Source organism: Oncorhynchus nerka, linkage group LG24 (genome assembly GCF_034236695.1).
Source record: "Oncorhynchus nerka isolate Pitt River linkage group LG24, Oner_Uvic_2.0, whole genome shotgun sequence".
Taxonomy (NCBI): Eukaryota; Metazoa; Chordata; class Actinopteri; order Salmoniformes; family Salmonidae; genus Oncorhynchus; species Oncorhynchus nerka.
In genome coordinates, this window is record NC_088419.1 from 82,521,355 (window position 1) to 82,547,656 (window position 26,302).

At 44.5% G+C, this 26,302-nt stretch overlaps 2 protein-coding genes across 2 annotated transcripts in view; one reads left to right on the forward strand and one right to left on the reverse strand.

Moving 5' to 3' along the window:
* jak1 (Janus kinase 1) overlaps positions 1 to 9,680 on the forward strand; it is an 85,371-nt gene extending 75,691 nt beyond the window's left edge. Inside the window, exon 24 of the mRNA XM_065009213.1 lies at positions 7,805 to 9,680. Within this exon, the coding sequence (XP_064865285.1) occupies positions 7,805 to 7,912 (108 nt within the window). The 3' untranslated portion in view covers positions 7,913 to 9,680. The remainder of the gene's footprint in view (positions 1 to 7,804) is intronic.
* Positions 8,107 to 26,302, reverse strand: part of raver2 (ribonucleoprotein, PTB-binding 2) — a 287,019-nt gene continuing 268,823 nt past the window's right edge. The window contains exons 14-15 of the mRNA XM_065009214.1: positions 24,927 to 25,142; positions 8,107 to 16,342 (exon numbers count right to left, since the gene is read on the reverse strand). Coding sequence (XP_064865286.1) covers positions 16,202 to 16,342; positions 24,927 to 25,142 — 357 coding nt within the window. The 3' untranslated portion in view covers positions 8,107 to 16,201. The remainder of the gene's footprint in view (positions 16,343 to 24,926; positions 25,143 to 26,302) is intronic.

Sequence of the window (26,302 nt, forward strand, 5' to 3'; positions counted from 1 at the left end):
ATCTTGAATGTGGAGGCTGCTGAGGGGTGGACAGCTCATAATAATGGCTGGAACGGAGCGAAATCAAACACATGGGAACCATGTATTTTTAATTACGCTCCAGCCATTACCACGAGCCTGTTCTCCCCAATTAAGAGACCAACCTCCTGTACTTGAATCTTCCAGAACTGTTCTTGATAGGCCCACTCCAGCATCAGTCCTCCCCTCAGGCAGTTACTAGAGACAGAGACACCATGGAACTGGACTGCCACATATCAGGAGGCCATTCAACAGACAAAATGCCGTCTGGAAATTGATGGCTTGCATTTTCCTCATATGTACCTATTTGGCTACCAACCATGCTGGCCAGCCCGTGTGACACCTGAACTGGACTCATGTGAAGAATGTGCTTTCGTGGTGTGGTGACTAATGCATTGGCCTGGGAAACTGCAGTAACCCCAACATGCCTATAAGGACATATACCATTTATGGCTGTATATTATCATTTATGGTGGCTGGGAATTGACAGTGACATAGTGATCTTTGTGCACCATGCTTGATCAGCTCTACCTCCTCTGAAACCCTTTTACTGTCCATCAAACCCCACAACCAACTCTTCTTAGTCATAGTCTATGACCTAGCTACACTCTAACCAACCTCTGAGTAACCTGAGGTCCCCCTCGCAGGTTCTGTCACTCTCCACATATCCTGCTGGGTGGGCCCCAATCCGGAATCAATGCCAACCACACAAAGTTAATATAGTCCAAATTATAATCCTACCTAACATCCAAAGGAAAATAAAGAAATATGACTTTGACACAGGCCAATTAGGCGTTGGAAGGAACTCAACACTGTTTGTGACAGCCCTAGCATCATTCAGCCTGGGCTAACATTACAGTTTTGTATACAAGCTGCATCTTTTGACTGCCTATAGCAAACTGTAGAAATGGAAACGGATCACCCCACAGCCCTATTACCCCGCCAGTCATACAGGAAGGATACTACCATTATCACTGCAGCTTGCCCAGAATGACCAGTTAGCTGTGCCACAGAACTACAACCACTACTGGCTACTGGTCAGGCCACAGAACTACAACCACTATTGGCTACTGGTCAGGCCCCAGAACTACAACCACTATTGGCTACTGGTCAGGCCCCAGAACTACAACCACTACTGGCTACTGGTCAGGCCCCAGAACTACAACCACTACTGGCTACTGGTCAGGCCCCAGAACTACAACCACTACTGGCTACTAGTCAGGCCCCAGAACTACAACCACTACTGGCTACTGGTCAGGCCCCAGAACTACAACCACTACTGGTCAGGCCACAGAACTACAACCACTACTGGCTACTGGTCAGGCCACAGAACTACAACCACTACTGGCTACTGGTCAGGCCCCAGAACTACAACCACTATTGGCTACTGGTCAGGCCCCAGAACTACAACCACTACTGGCTACTGGTCAGGCCACAGAACTACACCCACTACTGGCTACTGGTCAGGCCCCAGAACTACAACCACTACTGGTCAGGCCCCAGAACTACAACCACTACTGGTCAGGCCCCAGAACTACATCCACTACTGGTCAGGCCCCAGAACTACAACCACTACTGGTCAGGCCCCAGAACTACAACCACTACTGGTCAGGCCCCAGAACTACAACACTACTGGTCAGGCCCCAGAACTACAACACTACTGGTCAGGCCCCAGAACTACAACACTACTGGTCAGGCCCCAGAACTACAACCACTACTGGTCAGGCCCCAGAACTACAACCACTACTGGTCAGGCCCCAGAACTACAACCACTACTGGTCAGGCCCCAGAACTACATCCACTACTGGTCAGGCCCCAGAACTACATCCACTACTGGTCAGGCCCCAGAACTACAACCACTACTGGTCAGGCCCCAGAACTACAACACTACTGGTCAGGCCCCAGAACTACAACGCTACTGGTCAGGCCCCAGAACTACAACGCTACTGGTCAGGCCCCAGAACAACAACGCTACTGGTCAGGCCCCAGAACTACAACACTACTGGTCAGGCCCCAGAACTACAACGCTACTGGTCAGGCCGCAGAACTACAACGCTACTGGTCAGGCCCCAGAACAACAACGCTACTGGTCAGGCCCCAGAACTACAACACTACTGGTCAGGCCCCAGAACTACAACACTACTGGTCAGGCCCCAGAACTACAACCACTACTGGTCAGGCCCCAGAACTACAGGTCAGGCCCCAGAACTACAACACTACTGGTCAGGCCCCAGAACTACAACCACTACTGGTCAGGCCCCAGAACTACAACCACTACTGGTCAGGCCCCAGAACTACAACCACTACTGGTCAGGCCCCAGAACTACAACCACTACTGGTCAGGCCCCAGAACTACAACCACTACTGGTCAGGCCCCAGAACTACAACACTACTGGTCAGGCCCCAGAACTACAACCACTACTGGTCAGTCCCCAGGCCCCAGAACTACAACCACTACTGGTCAGGCCCCAGAACTACAACCACTACTGGTCAGGCCCCAGAACTACAACCACTACTGGTCAGGCCCCAGAACTACAACCACTACTGGTCAGGCCCCAGAACTACAACTACTACAACCACTACTGGTCAGGCCCCAGAACTACAACCACTACTGGTCAGGCCCCAGAACTACAACTACTACTGGTCAGGCCCCAGAACTACAACCACTACTGGTCAGGCCCCAGAACTACAACGCTACTGGTCAGGCCCCAGAACCTAGAACTACTGGTCAGGCCCCAGAACAACAACGCTACTGGTCAGGCCCCAGAACTACACTACTGGTCAGGCCCCAGAACTACTGGTCAGGCCCCAGAACTACAACCACTACTGGTCAGGCCCCAGAAATACATCCACTACTGGTCAGGCCCCAGAACTACAACCACTACTGGTCAGGCCCCAGAACTACAACCACTACTGGTCAGGCCCCAGAACTACAACCACTACTGGTCAGGCCCCAGAACTACAACCACTACTGGTCAGGCCCCAGAACTACAACACTACTGGTCAGGCCCCAGAACTACAACACTACTGGTCAGGCCCCAGAACTACAACACTACTGGTCAGGCCCCAGAACTACAACGCTACTGGTCAGGCCCCAGAACTACAACCACTACTGGTCAGGCCCCAGAACTACAACCACTACTGGTCAGGCCCCAGAACTACAACTACTACTGGTCAGGCCCCAGAACTACAACCACTACTGGTCAGGCCCCAGAAATACATCCACTACTGGTCAGGCCCCAGAACTACAACCACTACTGGTCAGGCCCCAGAACTACATCCACTACTGGTCAGGCCCCAGAACTACAACCACTACTGGTCAGGCCCCAGAACTACAACCACTACTGGTCAGGCCCCAGAACTACAACTACTACTGGCCCCAGAACTACAACCACTACTGGTCAGGCCCCAGAACTACAACCACTACTGGTCAGGCCCCAGAACTACAACGCTACTGGTCAGGCCCCAGAACTACAACCACTACTGGTCAGGCCCCAGAACTACAACCACTACTGGTCAGGCCCCAGAACTACAACACTACTGGTCAGGCCCCAGAACTACAACTACTACTGGTCAGGCCCTTGAACTACAACGCTACTGGCTACTTTGTCTCCTCACCCTGTTAGGACACAATGATGTCCTGGTCACATTCAAAAGACTTTGAATCAACCTTCAACACTTAGTTTTAGTGGGGAAAAGAGGGCTGTACATATACACTACTAGAGTAGCTGACTGTTGTATTATGGTTGCTCTCCTATAACTTGGTTACGCTACTGTAGTGCTTGTGTCGTGAAAACCTTATTATATTTAGTGGAATTGCCCATTATTGATATGGTGTCTGAATGAGATTTGAACACAATTTGAAAAAGTAGTTGGCTTCGACTATTCAAACACAACAGAGGCAATGCCACTCATAGTGCTAGAAATACCAAGAGCCTTATGAAACGATTTTAAAGACAGAATAACACAATCAAAATGAACTAGGGCTACTTATATGCAGGCTAAGGTGTTTGTGTAATCATGTTGGCCATATTGGATTCAGACCACAGGGGGTTGGTGGCATCTTAATTGGGGAGGACGGGCTCAGGGTATTGGCTGGAACGGAATAAGTGGAAAGGTATCAAACACATGGTTTCCATTATTATGAGCTGTCCTCCCATCAGCAGCCTCCACTGATTCCGAATAAAATGTATACACACCAACAGTCTTTATAGGCATGACTATTGTACACAATAAAAATATATACTAAAATACTAAATTCATATTTACAGGTGATTTTAACCTCCTTCAAATGTTATTATGGCAGCCATATTGGATTTGAGACTAAATATAATCAGTGATTGCCCCTTTGACTTAATTGCAAGACTTGGGCTAAAAATACAAAATCCTTTAAGTTATCTTGGACCCCAAATTTTTTTCGATGTCTGAGCCCACTTGTTTTCCTTAGAGCCAATTACAATAGCCACAACATTAAAAAGGCAGGACCATACAGCCCTGAATGAGAGCAATATTTTGAACAGTTACCAAAAAGTGAAGTTTACATTATATTCATAGTTGATATTTCCACCTATTGTATCTGTGTGTTTCCAGGTATATATTTCCAAGACTAATAAATATTGTAATGCTGATTGTTTATGTACAGTACATTCAGAAAGTATTCAGACCTCTTCACTTTTTCCACATTTTCTTACATTAAGGCTGTAATCTAAAATGGATTCAATAACATTTCAAGGGTACCAAAAAATGTCTGCAGCATTGAAGGTCCCCAAGAACACAGTGGCCTCCATCATTCTTAAATGGAAGAAGTTTGGAACCACCAAGACTCTGCATAGAGCTGTCCGCCCAGCCAAACTGAGCAATCGGGGGAAAAGGGCCTTGGTCAAGGAGGTGACCAAAACCCAATGGTGACTCTGACAGATCTCTCGAGTTCCTCTGTGGAGATGGGAGAACCTTCCAGAAGGACAGCCATCTCTGCAGCACTTCACCAATCAGGCCTTTATGGTAGAGTGGCTAGACGGAAGCTACTCCTCAGTAAAAGGCACATGACAGGCCGCTTGGAGTTTGCCAAAAGGCACCAAAAGACTCTCAGACCATGAGTAACAAGATTCTCTGGTCTGATGAAACCAAGATTGTACTCTTTGGCCTGAATGCCAAGTGTCACATTTGGAGGAATTCTGGCACCATCCCTATGGTGAAGCATGGTGGTAGCGACATCATGCTGTGGGGATGTTGTTTATTGGCAGGGAGTGGGAGACTAGTCAGGATCGAGGCAAAGATGAACAGAGAAAAGTACAGAGATCCTTGATGAAAACCTGCTCCAGAGTGCTCAGGACCTCAGACTGGAAAACGACCCTAAGCACACAGCCAAGACAACGCAGGAATGGTTTCGGAAACAAGTCCTTGAGTGGCCCAGCCAGAGCCCGGGCTTGAATCCGATTGAACATCCATGGAGAGACGTGAAATTAGCTGTCCAACCTGACAGCACTCTAGAGGATCTGCAGAGAAGAATGGGAGAAACTCCCCAAATACAGGTGTGCCAAGCTTTTAGCGTCATACCCAAGAAGACTTGCGGCTGTAATTGCAGCTTAAGGTGCATAAACCTAGTATTGAGTAATGCTTACAGTTGAAGTCGGAAGTTTACATGCACTTAGGTTGGAGTCATTAAAACTAGTTTTTCAACCACTCCACAAATTTCTTGTTAACAAACTATAGTTTTGGCAAGTCGGTTAGGACATCTACTTTGAACATGACACAAGTATTTTCTCCAACAATTGTTTACAGGCAGATTATTTGACTTATAATTCACTGTATCACAATTCCAGTGGGTCAGAAGTTTACATACACTAAGTTGACTGCCTTTAAACAGCTTGGAAAATTATAGAAAGTGATGTCATGGATTTGGAAGCTTCTGATAGGCTAATTGACATATTTTGAGTCAATTGGAGGTGAACTTGTGGATGTATTTCAAGGCCTACCTTCAAACTCAGTGCCTCTTTGCTTGACATGGGAAAATCAAAAGAAATCCGTCAAGACTTCAGAAAAAAAATTGTAGACCTCCACAAGTCTGGTTCATCCTTGGGAGCAATTTCCAAATGCCTGAAGGTACCACGTTCATCTGTACAAACAATAGTACGCAAGTATAACCACCATGGGACCACACAGCAGTCATACCGCTCAGAAAGGAGATGCATTTTGTCTCCTAGAGATGAACATACTTTGGTGCGAAAAGTGCAAATCAATCCCAGAACAACAGCAAAGGACCTTGTGAAGATGCTGGAGGAAACGGGTACAAAAGTATCTACGGTTGAAGTCGGAAGTTTACATACACCTTATCCAAATACATTTAAACTCAGTTTTTCACAATTCCTGACATTTATTCCTAGTAAAAATGAAAACAAATGCTATATCGACATAACCTGAAAGGCCGCTCAGCAAGGAAGAATCCACTGCCTCAAAACCGCCATAAAAAAGCCAGACTACGTTTTGCAACTGCACATGGGGACAAAGATCGTACTTTTTGGAGAAATGTCCTCTGGTCTGATGAAACAAAAATATAACTATTTGGCCATAATGATCATCGTTATGTTTGGAGGAAAAAGGGGGATGCTTGCAAGTCGAAGAACACCATCCCAACCATGAAGCACAGGGGTGGCAGCATCATGTTGTGGGGGTGCTTTGCTGCAGGAGGGACTGGTGCACTTCACAATATAGATAATTTCCCCCCCTCATGATTCTATGTGGATATATTGAGGCAACATCTCAAGACATCAGTCAGGAAGCTAAAGCTTGGTTGCAAATGGGTCTTCCAAATGGACAATGACCCCAAGCATACTTCCAAAGTTGTGGCAAAATGGCTTCAGGACAACAAAGTCAAGGTATTGGAGTGGCCATCACAAAGCCATGACCTCAATCCCATAGAAAATGTGTTGGCAGAACTGAAAAAGCGTGTGCGAGCAAGGAGGCCTACAAACCTGACTCAGTTACACCAGCTCTGTCAGGTGGAATGTGCCAAAATTCACCCAACTTATGGGAAGCTTGTAGAAGGCTACCTGAAACGTTTTACCCAAGTTAACAATTTAAAGGCAATGCTACCAAATACTAATTGAGTGTATGTAAACTTCTGACCAACTGGGAATGTGATGAAAGAAATAAAACCTTAAATAAATCTCTACTATTATTCTGACTTTTCACATTCTTAAAAAAGTGGTGATCCTAACTGACCTAAGACAGGGAATTGTTACTCGGATGAAATGGCAGGAATTGTGAAAAACTGAGTTTAAATGTATTTGGCTAAGGTGTATGTAAACTTCCGACTTCAACTGTATGTAAATGTTATAGTTCAGTTTTACATTTTTTATAAATGTGAAACAAATTCTAAAAACGTGTTTTTGCTTTGTCATTATGGAGTATTGTGTGTAGTTTGAAGAGGCTGTAACGTAACAAAAATGTGGAAAGAGTGAAGGGGTCAGAATACTTTCTAAATGCACTGACTACTTGTATTCTGAATTTGAGCAATACCATAGCTTGCAATATTGGGTTACATGAGCTTAGGTGCCCCTGTCCCCCAGGCATTCTTCTGCACTGTTCAAGCTAAGGGTGTGTGTCACAATATCTAGCAATTTAACCACTTTTGCATAAAAACATTTTCACACAACCATCCATTCATATATGGAAGACATGTTTGTGTTTTGTTATACCTCGGGTAGGGGTTTCTAGCCTAGTTGTCTAGTAGGTGTATGAAATAGTTTCTGTAACTCACGTTAGTTATAATTATGTTGTCTTGCAGGTGTATGAGCTGATGAGGAAGTGTTGGGAGAGCACACCCGACAGGAGGATCACCTTCAAGAGCCTCATCGACGAGTTCACCCGCATGCTTGCCAACAACAGCTTGTAACCACAGCAACCACCCTCTACGCAAAGCCTTACCTACCACTGATACAATCCCAGGGGTCAAGGGTGAAAGGTTAAGGTTCACAGACTATGGTGACCTGGACCAAAAAACAACAAAATCAGTGCTGCTGCAAGACACTTTCTTTCACGCAGTTTTTGACATCCTCTATATTTACACTTCTGTTTTTTTCCCCGAGAGATATTATACTAGAGATATCAACTATAAGGATGAATATCATCAAATCAAATGTATTTATATAGCCCTTCTTACATCAGCTGATATCTCAAAGTGCTGTACAGAAACCCGGCCTAAAACCCCAAACTGCAAGCAATGCAGGTGTAGAAGCATGAATACATACATAGCATATGGAATGAAACATGTGCGAACATGTAGCTTTGACCCCTTGCTGAATGTGACACTGAGCTGTGTCCACCTCTGTCACCTGGGGCCCACCACTCAGTCTGACCTTTTCACCTTTTATCACAATGTATCAGCTCTGCCATGTATGTGTGGACCTGTATCCTTATAATCAGTTCTCAAATGGAGAAAAGGGTTGAAGAAAAAGCGGGAGAGAGGCCCTTGATTGGACCTGTGCAAGATGGACTCTGGAAAAGGATTGCTACGGCCACTGTGAAGATGTCACAGTGACAAAGCCAACGACATGTTAGTGAACAGGATTCTAACCATGGACTGACTGCATGAGGCCACCTCCCTGTAAGTGGTGACAGATGTGTAGGATATAGGATACTGGTGAAATATCAAATCACATTTTATTCTGCACATTGTTCATAAACAACAGGTGTAGACTAACAGTGAAATGCTTACATTCGGGCCCTTCCCGACAATGCAGCGAGTAAAATAATAGAAAGGTAAAACAAGTAATAATAAATACCCAATGAGCAAAGATGTATGGGATATAGTATACTGTTAGCAGTGGGTTGGATTGGGATGAAGGATACTGTTTACATTGAAGGGAGGAGGATGGGAAAGTAGTACTTGTGATGGACAATGGAGGGCAGTATAGCTTTACATAAACTTTACTGTAAACCGCTTGTATTTCAAAACCGCTTCTTAAGTACAGCCATAATGTGTATGTCCAATATTTCATGTCTTTATTTGAATATACAATATTGGGGGTGTGAAGGAAGGAGATGAAGAACAGATCCTTAAAAAGGGCGTTATTTGAGACCGTCTAAAAGGGTAAACCACAGAAAAATAATTAGCGGAACAGACATCGTTGTATAGCTCATGAAATGCATATGCCAGTAATGTCTACAGCACGTACAGCAGTGGAGGCTGGTGGGAGGAGCTATAGGAGGACGGGCACATTGTAATGGCTGGAATGGAGTAAATGGAACGGTATCAAACACAAAGATCTGGAAACCACGTTTGACTCCGTACCATTAATTCCATTGCGGCCATTACAATGAGCCCATCCTCCTATAGCTCCTCCCACCAGCCTCCACTGACTTACAGGTATCTTTACCGTAGGCAAACACAGTTGAAAAGGGAAAATGTGATATTGAGAACATATGTAAAGAAGGTGCTGGACAGACAATGTGTGGATGAGATAGTCAATGCAAGAAGAAGACAACACAGAATAGTTTTTCAGTTTACAGTCCATGTTTATTCTGGAATGTAAAAGACCATTCTTTCTGCTCATAAAGAAGAGAAAACAAATACATTTTTCAGAGGAATAAGACAAAGAAATAATGACTCTCGGAAACATTTACATAAATACACAATTAAAATAAATAAAATCTAAAATGTATTTTTTTGCCTTCTGTGTCAAATTCCAAAGTGTCAAACGCAATATTAATTGTTGAAAACATATTTGTATATTACAGCAGTAAATATGCATGCTAAAATTCGATTGCATCTAGAAATAGCTTATTCACAGTAAAGCAATATCAACGTAGTTGTAATATAAAATATTGCAAAATCTACGGTAGAGATTTCATGTCAGAAAGAATCCACATACTTAAAAAAAACACAAAAAAAACAGTAGAAAGCAAATAGCACACCCAATCTGGGTCTACAGTCATGGCCAAAAGTTTTGAATGACACAAATATTAATTTTCACAAAGTCTGCTGCCTCAGTTTGTATGATGGAAATTTGCATATACTCCTGAATGTTATGAAGAGTGATCAGATGAATTGCAAAGTCCCTCTTTGCCATGCAAATGAACTGAATCCCCCAAAAACATTTCGACTGCATTTTAACCCTGCCACAAAAGGACCAGCTGACATCATGTCAGTGATTCTCTTGTTAACACAGGTGTGAGTGTTGACGAGGACAAGGCTGAAGATCACTCTGTCATGCTGATCGAGTTCGAATAACAGACTGGAAGCTTCAAAAGGAGGGTGGTGATTGGAATCATTGTTCTTCCTCTGTCAACCATGGTTACCTGCAAGGAAACACGTGCCGTCATCATTGCTTTGCACAAAAAGGGCTTCACAGGCAAGGATATTGCTGCCAGTAAGATTGCACCTAAATCAAACATTTATCGGATCATCAATAACTTCAAGGAGAGTGGTTCAATTGTTGTGAAGAAGGCTTCAGGGCGCCCAAGAAAGTCCAGCAAGCGCCAGGACTGTCTCATAGTTGATTCAGCTGCTGGATCGGGGCACCACCCGTACAGAGCTTGCTCAGGAATGGCAGCAGGCAGGTGTGAGTGCATTTGCACACACAGTGAGGCGAAGACTTTTGGAGGATGGCCTGGTGTCAAGAAGGGCAGCAAAGAAGCCACTTCTCTCCAGGAAAAACATCAGGGACAGACTGATATTCTGCAAAAGGTACAGGGATTGGACCGCTGAGGACTGGGGTAAAGTCATTTTCTCTGAATCCCCTTTCCAATTGTTTGGGGCATCCGGAAAAAAGCTTGTCCGGAGAAGACAAGGTGGGCGCTTACCATCAGTCCTGTGTCATGCCAACAGTAAAGCATCCTGAGACCATTCATGTTTGGGGTTGCTTCTCAGCCAAGGGAGTGGGATCACTCACAGTTTTGCCTAAGAACACAGGCATGAATAAAGAATGGTATCAACACATCCTCCGACAGCAACTTCTCCCAACCATCCAGGAACAATTTGGTGACGAACAATGCCTTTTCCAGCATGATGGAGCACCTTGCCATAAGTCAAAAGCGATAACTAAGTGGCTCGGGGAACAAAACATCGATATTTTGGGTCCATGGCCAGGAAACTCCCCAGACCTTAATCCCATTGAGAACTTGTGGTCAATCCTCAAGAGGTGGGTGGACAAACAAAAACCCACAAATTCTGACAAACTCTAAGCATTGATTATGCAAGAATGGGCTGCCATCAGTCAGGATGTCCCAGAAGTTAATTGACAGCATGCCAGGGCGGAATGCAGAGGTCTTGAAAAAGAAGGGTCAACACTGCAAATATTGACTCTTTGCATCAACTTAATGTAATTGTCAAGAAAAGGTTGACACACTGTAATTATACTTCAGTATTCCATAGTAACATCTGACAAAAATATCTGAAGACACTGAAGCAGCAAACTTTGTGGAAATTCATTTTTGTCATTCTCAAAACTTTTGGCCATGACTGTAAAGCCTTTAAAATATTCTGTTCAGTCGTAAACACTTCAGTATTGCAAAGCTCTCTCTCTCACACACACACACTCACACGGTTCAGTACCCTAGGCACAGGCTCACTCTTCGTGCTCACCCAGTGTAGTACCAACATTGTTGTGTCAACGCAGCCTACAGACACATCAAACTAGCTGATTCTCCTACAACACTGACCGTGTACCTTGTTTCCAATGAATATAACAATACACCTAGATGTCAACATGCAAAGATGGGCACAACCGATATACAGTACCAGTCGAAAGTTTGGACACACCTACTCAATGTTTTTTTTTTTTTACTGTTTTCTACATTGTAGAATAATTATCAAATAATGCATAAGGAATCATGTAGTAACCAAAATAGTGTTAAACTAATCAAAATACAGTGGGGCAAAAAAGTATTTAGTCAGCCACCAATTGTGCAAGTTCTTCCACTTAAAAAGATGAGGCCTGTAATTTTCATCATAGGTACACTTCAACTATGACAGACAAAATGAGAAATATATTTATATGTATATATTTAGATTCTTCAAAGTAGCCACCCTTTGCCTTGATAACAGCTTTGCACACTCTTGGCATTATCTCAACCAGCTTCACCTGGAATGCTTTTCCAACAGTCTTGAAGGAGTTCCCACATATGCTGAGCACTTGTTGGCTGCTTTTCCTTCACTCTGCGGTCCAACTCATCCCAAACCATCCCAATTGGGTTGAGGTCGGGTGATTGTGGAGGCCAGGTCAACTGATGCAGCACTCCATCACTCTCCTTCTTGGTCAAATATCCTGTACACAGCCTGGAGGTGTGTTGGCTTATTGTCCTGTTGAAAAACAAATGATAGTCCCACTAAGCGCAAACCAGATGGGATGGCTTATCGCTGCAGAATACTGTGGTAGCCATGCTGGTTAAGTGTTCCTTGAATTTTAAATAAATCAGTGACATCAGCAAAGCACCCCCACACCATCACATCTCCTCCATGCTTCACTGTGGGAACCACACTTGCGGAGATCATCCGTTCACCTATTCTGCGCCTCACAAAGACACAGCGGTTGAAAACAAAATTCTCAAATTTGGACTAATCAGACCAAAGGACAGATTTCCACCGGTCTAAGGTCCATTGCTCGTGTTTCTTGGCCCAAACAAGTCTCTTCTTCTTTTTGGTGTCCTTTAGTAGTGGTTTCTTTGCAGCGATTTGACCATGAAGGCTTGATTCACACAGTCTCCTCTGAACAGTTGATGTTGATGTGTCTGTTACTTGAACTCTGAAGCATTTATTTGGGCTGCAGTCTGAGGCTGGTAACTCTAATGAACTTATCTGCTGCAGCAGATGTAACTCTGGGTCTTCCTTTCCTGTGGCCGTCCTCATGAGAGTCAGTTCAATCATAGCGCTTGATGGTTTTTGCGACTGTACTTGAAGACACTTTCAAAGTTCTTGTAATTTTCTGGATTGACTGACCTTTCATGTCTTAATGTAATGATGGACTGTCATTTCTCTTTGCTTATTTGAGCTTATTTGAGTCCATAATATGGACTTGGTCTTTTACCAAATAGGGCTATCTTCTGTATACCACCCCTACCTTGTCACAACACAACTGATTCATTTGTGGAATTTATTTCCTTCTTAACTTTTAACAAGGCACACCTGTTAATTGAAATGCATTCCAGGTGACTACCTCATGAAGCTAGTTGAGAGAATGCCAAGAGTGTGCAAAGCTGTTATTAAAGGCAAAGGGTGGCTACAGTAAAGAATCTCAAATATAAAATAAATGTTGATTTGTTTAACACTTTTTTGGTTACTACATGATACCATATGTGTTATTTCATAGTTGTGATGTCGTCACTATTATAAAAAATAAAGAAAAACCCTTGAATGAGTAGGTGTGTCTAAACTTTTGATTGTTACTGTAGATGGGAAAGCCCTTAACCCTTCAACCTCTGGTCAGGTCACTGGTTCTAGCAAAACTAAAAGCACTCTGGCCCTTGAGGCCAATTCCACTGCTGATTATCATTCTCCCCTTTAACCAGGGCTTGCTTTAAAACCTGTAACATCAACGCTATACACAGAGTGTACAAAACACTGCTCTTTCAATCAGTGTAGATGAAGGGGAGGAGACAGGAGTTTTAAGCTTTGCTACAGTTGAGACATGGATTGTGTATGTGTGCCATTCAGAGGGTGAATGGGCAAAACCAAAATATTTAAGTGTCTTTGAACTGATTATGGTAGTAGGTGCCAGGCACACAAGTTTTATTGTGTCAAAAAACATGTGTATCAAGAATGGTCCACTACCCAAAACATCCAGCCAATTTGCCACAACTGTGGGAAGCATTGGAGTCAACATGGGCCATTATCCCTGTGGAACGCTTTCAACACCTTGTAGAGTCCTGTTCTGAGGGGGGGGGGGGGTCCTAATGTCTGTTATACTCAGTGTACATGCAATACTAAAAGGGAACACTTCTAAGAGGAGACAGAGAGATGTCATGCAGAGGTAATGAGGTATCTGTGCTGACTATCATCACAATATTATATGGTAACAGACCTGGAGCATACCATAAGAGACCTCCGCTAAATGCACGCACGCACGTGTGCACACAGAGACAGGGAAAAAAAGACATCAAAATGGAACGCCAAATTAATAAACACAGACTGTGCTAGCAGCTGGAGCTGTTTTTCTCTCTGTCCCTCTCTTTCTCGCTCTCCCACTCTCCTCTCTTTCTCTCTCCCACTCTCCTCTCTTTCTCTCCCACTCTCCTCTCTCCCACTCCTCTCTTTCTCTCTCCCACTCCTCTCTTTCTCTCTCCCACTCCTTTCTCTACTCTCTCCTTTCTCTCCCACTCTCCTCTCTTTCTCTCTCTCCCACTCCTCTCTTTCTCTACTCTCTCTCCTCTTTCTCTCCCACTCTCCTCTCTTTCTCTCTCTCTCCCACTCTCCTTTCTTTCTCTCTCCCACTCCTCTCTTTCTCCCTCTCTGCTGTCTGTTCCCCTCATACCTGCCAAAAGCAGGTTATTAACGCACACACAACTTATTCACACACAAACTCAGACTACATACAGTACACTGAATTCCTATAAAAACATATGGACCTGCTATTAGGCAAAGAAGGAAATGAGCAGGTCAGAAAACACACAGGCACAGCTCTGCATAGCACTGTGGCACACCCGGTAATGGCTTAGAGAAAAAAGGCTAATTAAATCAGAGGGCCATTAAAACAACACAGACTGGCTTAAAGTGCCTGACTACAGACAGACATTATGACCTGCCTGGGTCTGCCTTTTACAGACACTGACTGAGACAGCTTCCTACAGTCTCTCTCTCTCTCTCTCTCTCACACACACACACACACAGAAATAAAGAAGCTACACACACTTCTAAGCATTGCCTTTTAAAGATGTGGTTGAACCTAGCAATCAACTGGCTGGAAAAGCCAAGTCCAACATACACACACACACAGTACAAGTAAAAGTATGGCTCTAAGCCAGTGTAACACAGCACTGAAAGGGTTTGAAATATGTTACAGCTTTGCCCGTTAAGAGCATGATATAGGACACCACTAAAAACATCAGTACTTCAAGTCACGTGACACAGGAGAACGCTGCTTTTTCAATTCAGTCATCTTTTACTTTCTGAATTGACTGAATCAAAATGTAAATTACTCTGAGATAATTCAACATGGCTACTCTCCTGAATTTTTCTTGTTTAATTTCTAATGGCAGTTTATGAAGCAGTATTAAAGTTGATTGTTTTTTTTGTCTCCCATCCAGAAAAGTAATTTTAAAAAAAGGCAGAAAAAGAAGAGGGGAGCCTGGGAACCTCTTCTGTTCCTGGACTGAGCCACTGTTCAATGGCCCCTACATAAAACGACAGCCATTATAAACAGTAAAAAGGTTTCCACCCTGTAGCTATCATACACAGAGCCATAAGAAGAAGGCCTAGGTCTTGGAAATGTCCATCCACTAGCTAGTTATAATACATGGCTATATCGACCCAAAGAGGTGTCCACTCAGTGACTATTGTCATGTCTATAAGGTACCAAGTTAGGTGTCCATTCATTTCCTAGTACACCACACCAATAGGAGTCTATAAGTGTCCATTGTTCAAGGTTAAAAGCAGTGATGAGACATCCCTCTCCCTGTGTCTCTGAGTTTCCAGGGTAGCCCTGCCTTCTTCTACCCTGCGAATGGCTGATCACTCCTACACTTACGACACAACACGCACACACTACATCAAGGTCTCCACAAAGAGAGAGATAAAAGGAGAGCTTAGGCAATCAGAAAAAGAGAAAGACACTGAAGAGAAAAACACGTCAGTTAAAGTGAGTCATCAAATCAACTCTGTCTGCAACACTGGCCAGTTTCCCCCGTTTGTAGAAAAGCGCACAGAGAGATTAGAAACAGAGTGATAGAAACAGAGAGAGAGGGAAACCTGACTACACACTGACTGGCCTTCAACAAGGCAGACTGACTGACCCTAAAATACAGAAGCAGCTCACATACATTAGAAACAATGTACATTATTAGTCAAGAAACATTTTCACCAACTGAGTTAAGAGTTAAGGCTTGAACAGGACAAAAGCAACATAGTGTGTGTGTGTCAGTCTGCCTTGTGTGTGTCTGTGTGTATACCAACATCATACAACACTAAAGCTGAGACTGTGTATGTACTGTATCGTTTAGGAGATAGGGTGCAGAGTTTCAGAGGTCATCTCTAGATCCTCTTCTTCTTGAAGTAGTCAGCGTACTGACCCCCCAGCCCCTGGGAGTGCTGACCCACGTACGCCCCCTCTGATGTCATATTGTGCACGGCCAAGTGAGGGTACTCCCGCTTCTGCCCCCGAGTCGTCTGATTCTGAGAGAGAGAGAGAGATCATCAAAGATCTCATTCACCCGAGCCACAGCCTTTTCACCCCGCTACCATCAAGAAGGCGGAGAAAGTACAGGTGCATCAAAGCTGGGACTGAGAGACTGAAAAACAGCTTAATCACTACCGGCTACCACCCGGTACTCTGCCCTGCACCTCAGAGACTGTTGCCCAGTGTACATAGTCATTGAACACTGGTCACTTTAATAATGTTTACTCTTTTATCCACTTGATATGTATATACTGTATTCTAGTCATGGCTCATCTTATATAGCTACTGCTGTACATAACTTTTCTATTCATATACTGTCTATACACACCATTTATACATGTTTACTTCTATTCCAGACTCTGACATTGCTCGTTCTGATATTTCTTCTTTATGTAAATGTTTGGAAGGGGTATTGCTAGATATTAAATGTTTGGAAGGGGTATTGCTAGATATTACTGCACTGTTGGAGCTGGAAACACAAGCATTTCACTGCACCTGAGATAACATCTGCAAATCTGTGTACAGGACCAATACACTTTGATTGTTTTGATTTGAGAGAGAGGGTAATGGAGAGAGAAAGAAAGAGAGATATGAGAGAGAGGAAAAGGATGATGAGTGAAGGATGAAGAGAGATTGAGTATAGTATGGCAGAAGTTCAACGCTATAGCACTATTTATATTTACTTAAAGCAATGTTCCCCCCAATTGATGCACAGACAATGCCACCCCAATATATCCAGACGATACCGCCCCAATATATCCAGACCATACCGCCCCAATATATCCAGACCATACCGCCCCAATATATCCAGACGATACCACCCGAATATATCCAGACGATACCACCCGAATATATCCAGACGATACCACCCGAATATATCCAGACCATACCGCACCAAAATATTCAGACCATACCGCCCCAATATATCCAGACCATACCGCCCCAATATATCCAGAAGATGCCGCCCCAAAATATCCAGACCATACCGCCCCAATATATCCAGACGATACTGTCCCAGTAGATCCACAGACGATACCGCCCCAATATATCCAGACGATACTGTCCCAGTTGACCCACAGACGATACCGCACCAATATATCCAGACGATACCGTCCCAATATATCCAGACGATACTGTCCCAGTAGATCTACAGACGATACCGCACCAATATATCCAGACGATACTGTCCCAGTAGATCCACAAACGATACCGCACCAATATATCCAGACGATACTGTCCCAGTAGACCCACAGATGATACCGCACCAATATATCCAGACGATACTGTCCCAGTAGATCCACAGACGATACCGCCCCAAAATATCCAGACCATACCGCCCCAATATATCCAGACGATAGTGTCCCAGTAGATCCACAGACGATACCGCCCCAATATATCCAGACGATACTGTCCCAGTTGACCCACAGACGATACCGCACCAATATATCCAGACGATACCGTCCCAATATATCCAGACGATACTGTCCCAGTAGATCTACAGACGATACCGCACCAATATATCCAGACGATACTGTCCCAGTAGATCCACAAACGATACCGCACCAATATATCCAGACGATACTGTCCCAGTAGACCCACAGATGATACCGCACCAATATATCCAGACGATACTGTCCCAGTAGATCCACAGACGATACCGCCCCAAAATATCCAGACCATACCGCCCCAATATATCCAGACCATACCGCCCCAAAATATCCAGACCATACCGCCCCAATATATCCAGACGATACTGTCCCAGTAGATCCACAGACGATACCGCACCAATATATCCAGACGATGCCGCCCCAATATATCCAGACGATACTGTCCCAATATATCCAGACGATACTGTCCCAGTAGATCCACAGACGATACCGCACCAATATATCCAGACGATACTGTCCCAGTAGATCCACAGACCATACCGCCCCAAAATATCCAGACCATACCGCCCCAATATATCCAGACGATACTGTCCCAGTAGATCCACAGACGATACCGCCCCAATATATTCTAAAGACCAATCCATTCTAAATAATAGTGGGGCGATGTCGTTGGAATACGCTGTCTTGCCTAAATAGCCCTCTGAAATAACGTATTGGGAATGGAGTCGAATTTAAAATGCTGAATCACAGAATAGACAGTTACCTAAATCTAATGAATTCTAAATAATAACGAAGAGATAATTACGATAGAGTTGTGCCCATCGAAATGTTTTTATTCTTATGGATTGACTGACATACGTTATAAATTTAGTGAAGTACATGGTACTTTCAATTTTGGAGTAGAGAAAGTTTACGATAGAATTCAAGTAGAACTCAATCCGAGTAAGGGGTATATCTTTGCCTAGAGGCAGGTTGAATTGTTGCGAGATAACGTAAAACTGCGTCATTGCGTTGAATACACAATAACGTTACTCAAATTGATTTGACCGTTGTTCAGGTACACTCTTTTCTGTACTTCTGACAATTTTGATTAAGAGATGTTGTAAGTTCTATTCAAGATCCAACATTTGTGATAAATTGGGTTTGGCTTATCGAACCCGTACTACTGCTGCTGCAGTCAGCCAACAATGATTTGCAATTCGCTGAAGATACTGCTGCCTGGGCCCGGGCTGAGCGTCTGTTGCTGACCTCACACACAATGCACGTTTGCAGCCAGGCAATGAGGTTGTGACTGAGGGTGACAGAGAAAATTGTTTGTGTCATTTAGATGGAAAATGCATGCATTATAGTTTTGAGTCACTTTTCAAAAGTTGCTAAAAGTTCCAAATACATTTTTAAAAGTAGCTGAATATTGTCAGGGTAGTCTGAAAAGATGCTAAAACTAGCAACAAAATTGCTAGGTGGCCATCACTGATTGGTGGCGTTCACTGGGCTATATTTGGCTATAAGAAAGGGAGATCTGAATAGTTGTATCGTAAAAGTTTTGTCATATTTCCCGGTTATTGATTTTTGGTTTGATTGTTTAGGTAACATTGAATTTGAACAAGAAGTTAACGTATTCTAAACCATGTCCGGATGGTTACGGGGATTGCAGGTTAGTTCATTTTATTTTAAAGGGACCGTGCACGCTAATCACAGTTGTGGGTATCTAATGACAGGATATTCCTATTAAGAATTTTGGGGGACTGACCACAGACGGACTGTAATCTTGACTCCTTGGCAGTCTAGGACTATGAGCCATTATGGAAGATATCTGTGCAAGTCCCTGTGTAGTTCATGGAAACAGGTTATAGCTCACACAGAGAGAGAGAGCAACATAAATCCACATACCCTGTATGGAAGAAGATGGAGTATAGTGAAAGTAAGGGTATCAGTTGATAACCTAGTGCCATTCCGGATAGAAGAAGTTAGGACAGATGATAGCTCTATAGTCAGCCAGAATACAAGCAGATTCACTGACAAAGCAGATACTGACCGTGGAGTTGTCCAGAGCCAAGGGCCGGTGTGGATAGTTCAGATGAAAGATCTTAAGGAAGTGATTGAGGTAGAAACGGGTTATGGGGATTCTAACTTATGGTTAGAATGGATTCAGTATGAAGCCAGATCAGTTGCGAAAGGAGAATGTTAGGCCTGCGCCACAGCAAAACATCAGTTGATAACCATTCCCTTTGATGGAATTTATTTTAAAAAGTGGTCAGATGAAGCAGATGCTAATCTACAAGACTGCTTTGTTATCAGACTGGAACATTTTCTGGGATTCTTCCGATGGCATTGAGGAGTACACCACATCAGTTACGGGCTTCATAAATAAGTGCATCGAGGACGTTGTCCCCACAGTGGTTGTACGTACATACCCCAACCAGAAGCCATGGATTACAGGCAACATTCACACTGAGCTAAAGGGTAGAGCTGCCGCTTTCAAGGTGCAGGACTCTAACCCGGAAGCTTACAAGAAATCCTGATATGCCCTGCGACGAACCATCACAGGCAAAGCGTCAATATAGGGCTAAGAATGAATCATACTACACTGGCTCCGATGCTCGTCTTATGTGGCAGGGCTTGCAAACTATTACAGATTACTAAGGGAAGCACAGCCGCGAGCTGCACAGTGACACGAGCCTACCAGACGAGCTAAATCACTTCTATGCTTGCTTCGAGGCAAGCAACACTGAGGCATGCATGAGAGCATCAGCTGTTCCGGATGACTGTGTGATCATGCTCTCCGTAGCCGACGTGAGTAAGACCTTTAAACAGGTCAACATACACAAGGCTGCGGGGCCAGATGGATTACCAGGACGTGTGCTCTGGGCATGTGCTGACCAACTGGCAGGTGTCTTCATGAAGTGATGAAAGGCTGGTAATGGCTCACATCAACACCATTATCCCAGAAACCCTAGACCCACTCTGATTTGCATACCGCCCAAACAGATCCACAGATGATGCAATCTCTATTGCACTCCACACTGCCCTTTCCCACCTGGACAAAAGGAACACTTATGTGAGAATGCTATTCATTGACTACAGCTCAGCGTTCAACACCATAGTACCCTCAAAGCTCATCACTAAGCTAAGGATCCTGGGACTAAACACCTCCCTCTGCAACTGGATCTTGAACTTCCTGACGGACCACCCCCAGGTGGTGAGGGTAGGTAGCAACACATATCTGCCACACTGATCCTCAACACTGGAGCTCCCCAGGGGTGCGTGCTCAGCCCCTCCTGTACTCCCTGTTCACCCATGACTGCATGGCCAGGCATGACTCCAATACCATGATTAAGTTTTAAGATGACACAGTGGTAGGCTTGATCACCGACAACGACGAGACAGCCTATAGGGAGGAGGTCAGAGACCTGGCCGGGTGGTGGCAGAATAACAACCTATTCCTCAACGTAACCAAGACTAAGGAGATGATTGTGGACTACAGGAAAAGGAGGACTGAGCACGCCCCCATTCTCATCAACAGGGCTGTGGTGGAGCAGGTTGAGAGCTTCAACTTCCTTGGTGTCCACATCAACAACGAACTAGAATGGTCCAAACACACCAAGACAGTAGTGAAGAGGGCACAACAAAGCCTATTCCCCCCCAGGAAACTAAAAAGATTTGGCATGGGTCCTGAGATCCTCAAAAGGTTCTACAGCTGCAACATCGAGAGCATCCTGACTGGTTGCATCACTGCCTGGTACGGCAATTGCTCGGCCTCCGACCGCAAGGCACTACAGAGGGTAGTGTGTACGGCCCAGTACATCACTGGGGCTAAGCTGCCTGCCATCCAGGACCTCTACACCAGGCGGTGTCAGAGGAAAGCCCTAAAAATTGTCAAAGACCCCAGCGACCCCAGTCATAGACTGTTCTCTCTACTACCGCATGGCAAGCGATAACGGAGTGCCAAGTCTAGGACAAAAAGGCTTCTCAACAGTTTTTACCCCCAAGCCATAAGATTCCTGAACAGGTAATCAAATGGCTACCCGGACTATTTGCTTTGTGTGCCCCCCCCCAACCCCTTTTTTACGCCGCTGCTTATCATGTATGCATAGTCACTTTAACTCTACATTCATGTACATACTATCTCAATTGGGCCGACCAACCAGTGCTCCCGCACATTGGCTAACCGGGCTATCTGCAATGTGTCCCGCCACCCACCAACCCTTCTTTTACCCTGCTGATACTCTCTGTTCATCATATATGTATAGTAACTTTAACCATATCTTCATGTACATACTACCTCAATCAGCCTGACTAACCGATGTCTGTATGTAGCCTCGCTACTTTTATAGCCTTGCTACTGTATATAGCCTCGCTACTGTTATCTTTCACTGTCTTTTTACTGTTTTACTTCTTTACTTACCTATTGTTCACCTAATACCTTTTTTGCACTATTGGTTAGAGCCTGTAAGTAAGCATTTCACTGTAAGGTCTACACCTGTTGTATTCGGCGCACGTGACAAATAAACTTTGATTTGATTTGCCTGCCTTGACCTGTCATTTACCTGCCCCGGTGGTTACAATAAACATTGTTACTTCACACAGTCTGCACCTGCGTCTTACCTTGATTCCTGACAATTAAGAAGGAAATTCCACAAAATAACTTTTAACAAGGCACACCTGTTAATTGTAATGCATTCCAGGGGACTACCTCTGGAATGCAAAGCTGTCAAGGCAACGGGTTACTACATGATATATTTTAATTTGTTTAAAACTTGGCTACTACATGATTCTATGTGTTATTTCAACGTGTTGATGTCTTCACTATTATTTAACAATGAAGAAAACAGTAAAAAAGAAAGAAAAACCCTTGAATGAGTAGGTGTGTCTAAACTTTAGACTGGTACTGTAGATGTAAATCTTTAAGAGACATGAGTTCAACTCAAGTCTCTGAGTAAATCCTCCCACTAGGCTGTCTACTCATCTCAGCTCATTCTCCTACTCTCCTTCGTTCAAACTGCTACTACAGCCATCCAGGATAATGCATCTAGTACCACTACAAATCTCTTGTCGACAAATGCAGGTAACATAAATTGTAGTAGCATCTGTCGACAGACTGTGGGATGGACAACTTATGTCACTGATTATTTGGACAAATCACAATTTCACAGGTGCTTGCATCTTTCGTATTTCGTAAGGGGAAATTTGGCCTCTAGACTTACCAGATCCTGGGTGAGAGTCTATGGATGTCATAAGGTGAACGCACCAATTTGTAAGTCGCTCTGGATAAGAGCGTCTGCTAAATGACTTAAATGTAAATGTAATATGTTTAGAGGGATGGAGACTTTGCTAGTCTCATTAGTATATTTTCTAAAACGTCTCCCCCAGAACTTAATCAAGCATCTGAAGCAATTACGCAATATTTTAGTTCTGGGTGTCCGAGATTAAGAAACTACTAATAGTACTAATCATATGATAGTACTGGCTCTACACTGGGACTACTCCTAGTACTGGCTCTGGTCACAGCCCCTCCTCTGCATTGCAGGGGCGGTTCCCCTAGTGATTGGATCCACCTGGGATCAGGGTATTTAAACTGCTTCACTAACCACTCTTCTCTCTCTCTTTCTGCTCCTACAGGTATGATCCTGTTTTGTTTGTTCCTTTGTAGTTTTATGTAGTTTTCACTCAGTCATATTCACACACACAGATTCACGCATCCCTGCACTTTACATACACCTTACATTATGATACATTCACACCTCATTCCTTTTTCTTTGTTTAAAGTTCATAGATTTTGGTTAATAATAAATAACCTTTTTGATTGGCCTATACCTGTTGTTCATGACCCCTCATTGTGCTACAGGCTATGAGCTGGCCTGTGACACTATACTGGGACTACTCCTAGTACTGGCTCTACACTGGGACTACTCCTAGTAGTGGCTCTACACTGGGAATAGCCCTAGTACTGGATCTTCACTGGGAATACTCCTAGTACTGGCTATTCATTAGTACTACTCCTAGTACTGGCCCTACACAGGCAAAATTCCTAGTACTGGCTCTACACAGGCAAAACTCCTAGTACTGGCTCTACACGGGGACTACTCCTAGTACTAGCTCTACTCCTAGAACTGGCTCTACTCCTAATACTGGCTCTACACTGGGACTACTCCTAGTACTGGCTCTAAACTGGGACTACACCTAGTACTGGCTCTACACTGGGACTACTCCTAGTACTGGCTCTTCACTGGGACTACTCCTAGTACTGGCTCTTCACTGGGACTACTCCTAGTACTGGCTCTTCACTGGGACTACTCCTAGTACTGGCTCCACACTGGGACTACTCCTAGTACTGGCTCTACACTGGGAATACCCCTAGTACTGGATCTTCACTGGGACTACTCCTAGCACTGGCTATTCATTGGGACTACTCCTAGTACTGGCTATTCACTGGGACTACTCCCAGTACTGGCTCTACACAGGCAAAACTCTTAGTACTGGCTCTACACTGGGACTACTCCTAGTACTCCCTTCACTGGGACTACTAGTACTGGCTCTTCACTGGGACTACTCCTAGTACTGGCTCTTCACTGGGACTACTCCTAGTACTGGCACTTCACTGGGACTACTCCTAGTACTGGCTCTACACTGGGACTACCCCCAGTACTGGCTCTACACTGGGACTACTCCTAGTACTAGCTCTACACTGGGACTACTCCTAGTACAGGCTCTACACTGGGACTACTAGTACTGGCTCTACACCGGGACTACTCCTAGTACTGGCTCTACACTGGGACTACTCCTAGTACTGGCTCTACACTGGGACTACTCCTAGTACTGGCTCTACACTGGGACTACTCCTAGTACTGGCTCTACACTGGGACTACTCCTAGTACTGGCTCTACACTGGGAGTACTCCTAGTACTGGCTCTTCCCTGGGACTACTCCTAGTACTCCCTTCACTGGGACTACTCCTAGTACTTCCTTCACTGGGACTACTCCTAGTACTGGCCCTTCAACGTGCTACTCCTAGTACTGGCTCTTCAACGTGCTACTCCTAGTACTGGCTCTTCATTGGGACTACTCCTTACTTAAATCACTGTAGAACGTTTAAATATAGCAGTTGCATTGGTTCTCCAACTTCCATGGTGTTCCTGGATGAGTACGGTGTCTCTAACGGAAAGTTCATCACCATCAACATCATGTGACTTACGTAGTAGTACTGGTTCCATTCATTGGTGGCGTGGGCACTCTGGATGTGTGTGGTGGAGCTGGGTGGGTGTGTGGCGTGAGGTGGCGCGGCCATGAAGCCTGACATCATAGGCATGGTGCTGTAGGCTGGCAGGACCGCGGCGGGCAGCACCGACTGGGCACCGCCGTTACTGACTGCTTGGAGAGACACACCCAGCGACTTACACACATCAGCCTCCTAGCAGACAGAGAGAAAGAGAGAGAGAGAGAAAACGAACACACAAACAGTTAATGAATGCATGGAGAAGCTCACTCAGGGGCTTACTCACCTCCAACTCCTATTATTACACACACACATACACACACCGGCCTTCCTTAGTCTTATGACGCGACACCTGCTCTGGTGTGGACAGACAATCTCTCCCAGCAGGATATCTGTGTCCTGGGTTGGGGTGAGGAGTGTCATGCTCCCCAAATAAACACACCAGCATCTAAATACCACAGGCCTTCCACACCGGGGGGTCACTGACATACTACTTCAATAGATTTACACCCCAGGAGGGAGCATAAGAAGGGTACAGGGAGGGGGGTTATAGGAAGGGGTAGCTTGGGTAGGAGAGCGGGGGTCACTAAAGTCAACCAGAGAGAGACGTGACAAGAATGGGATATAGTGTGAGCTGGGGTATGAGGTTACAGCCAGGGATTGAACAGTGTTGGATGAAAGCTGGGACATGGGAGTCCAAGGTACAGGCTAAGTGATGATGTTAATGTGTATTACATCTAGAGAAAGAAGGGGGAGTAGGGAGTGTTTCGGTGGGCACTGTTGTACCCTTATGGTGTACCCTTATGGTGTACCTTAATAGTGTACCCTTATGGTGTACCTTAATAGTGTACCCTTATGGTGTACCTTAATAGTGTACCCTTATGGTGTACCTTAATAGTGTACCCTTATGGTGTACCTTAATAGTGTACCCTTATAGTGTACCCTTATGGTGTACCCTTATGGTGTACCTTAATAGTGTACCTTAATAGTGTACCCTAATAGTGTACCTTAATAGTGTACCTTAATAGTGTACCCTTATGGTGTACCTTAATAGTGTACCTTAATAGTGTACCTTAATAGTGTACGCTTATCCATAGAGAAGATAGATTGGAGTTGTGAAGTCTCTGGGACATTGGGTTGGAGATGTTGACAAACTAGGGTTTGGATATCTGGGGTGTGGCTTTTGGAGGCATGGTATTCTCTCAAGACCCGGTTTCGATATTAGAGGCTTGATATGTGACTGTGTCTTAACAGTGACATTGTGCGCTGTCTTAATTAACAGTGACATTGTGCGCTGTCTTAATTAACAGTGACATTGTGCGCTGTCTTAATTAACAGTGACATTGTGCGCTGTC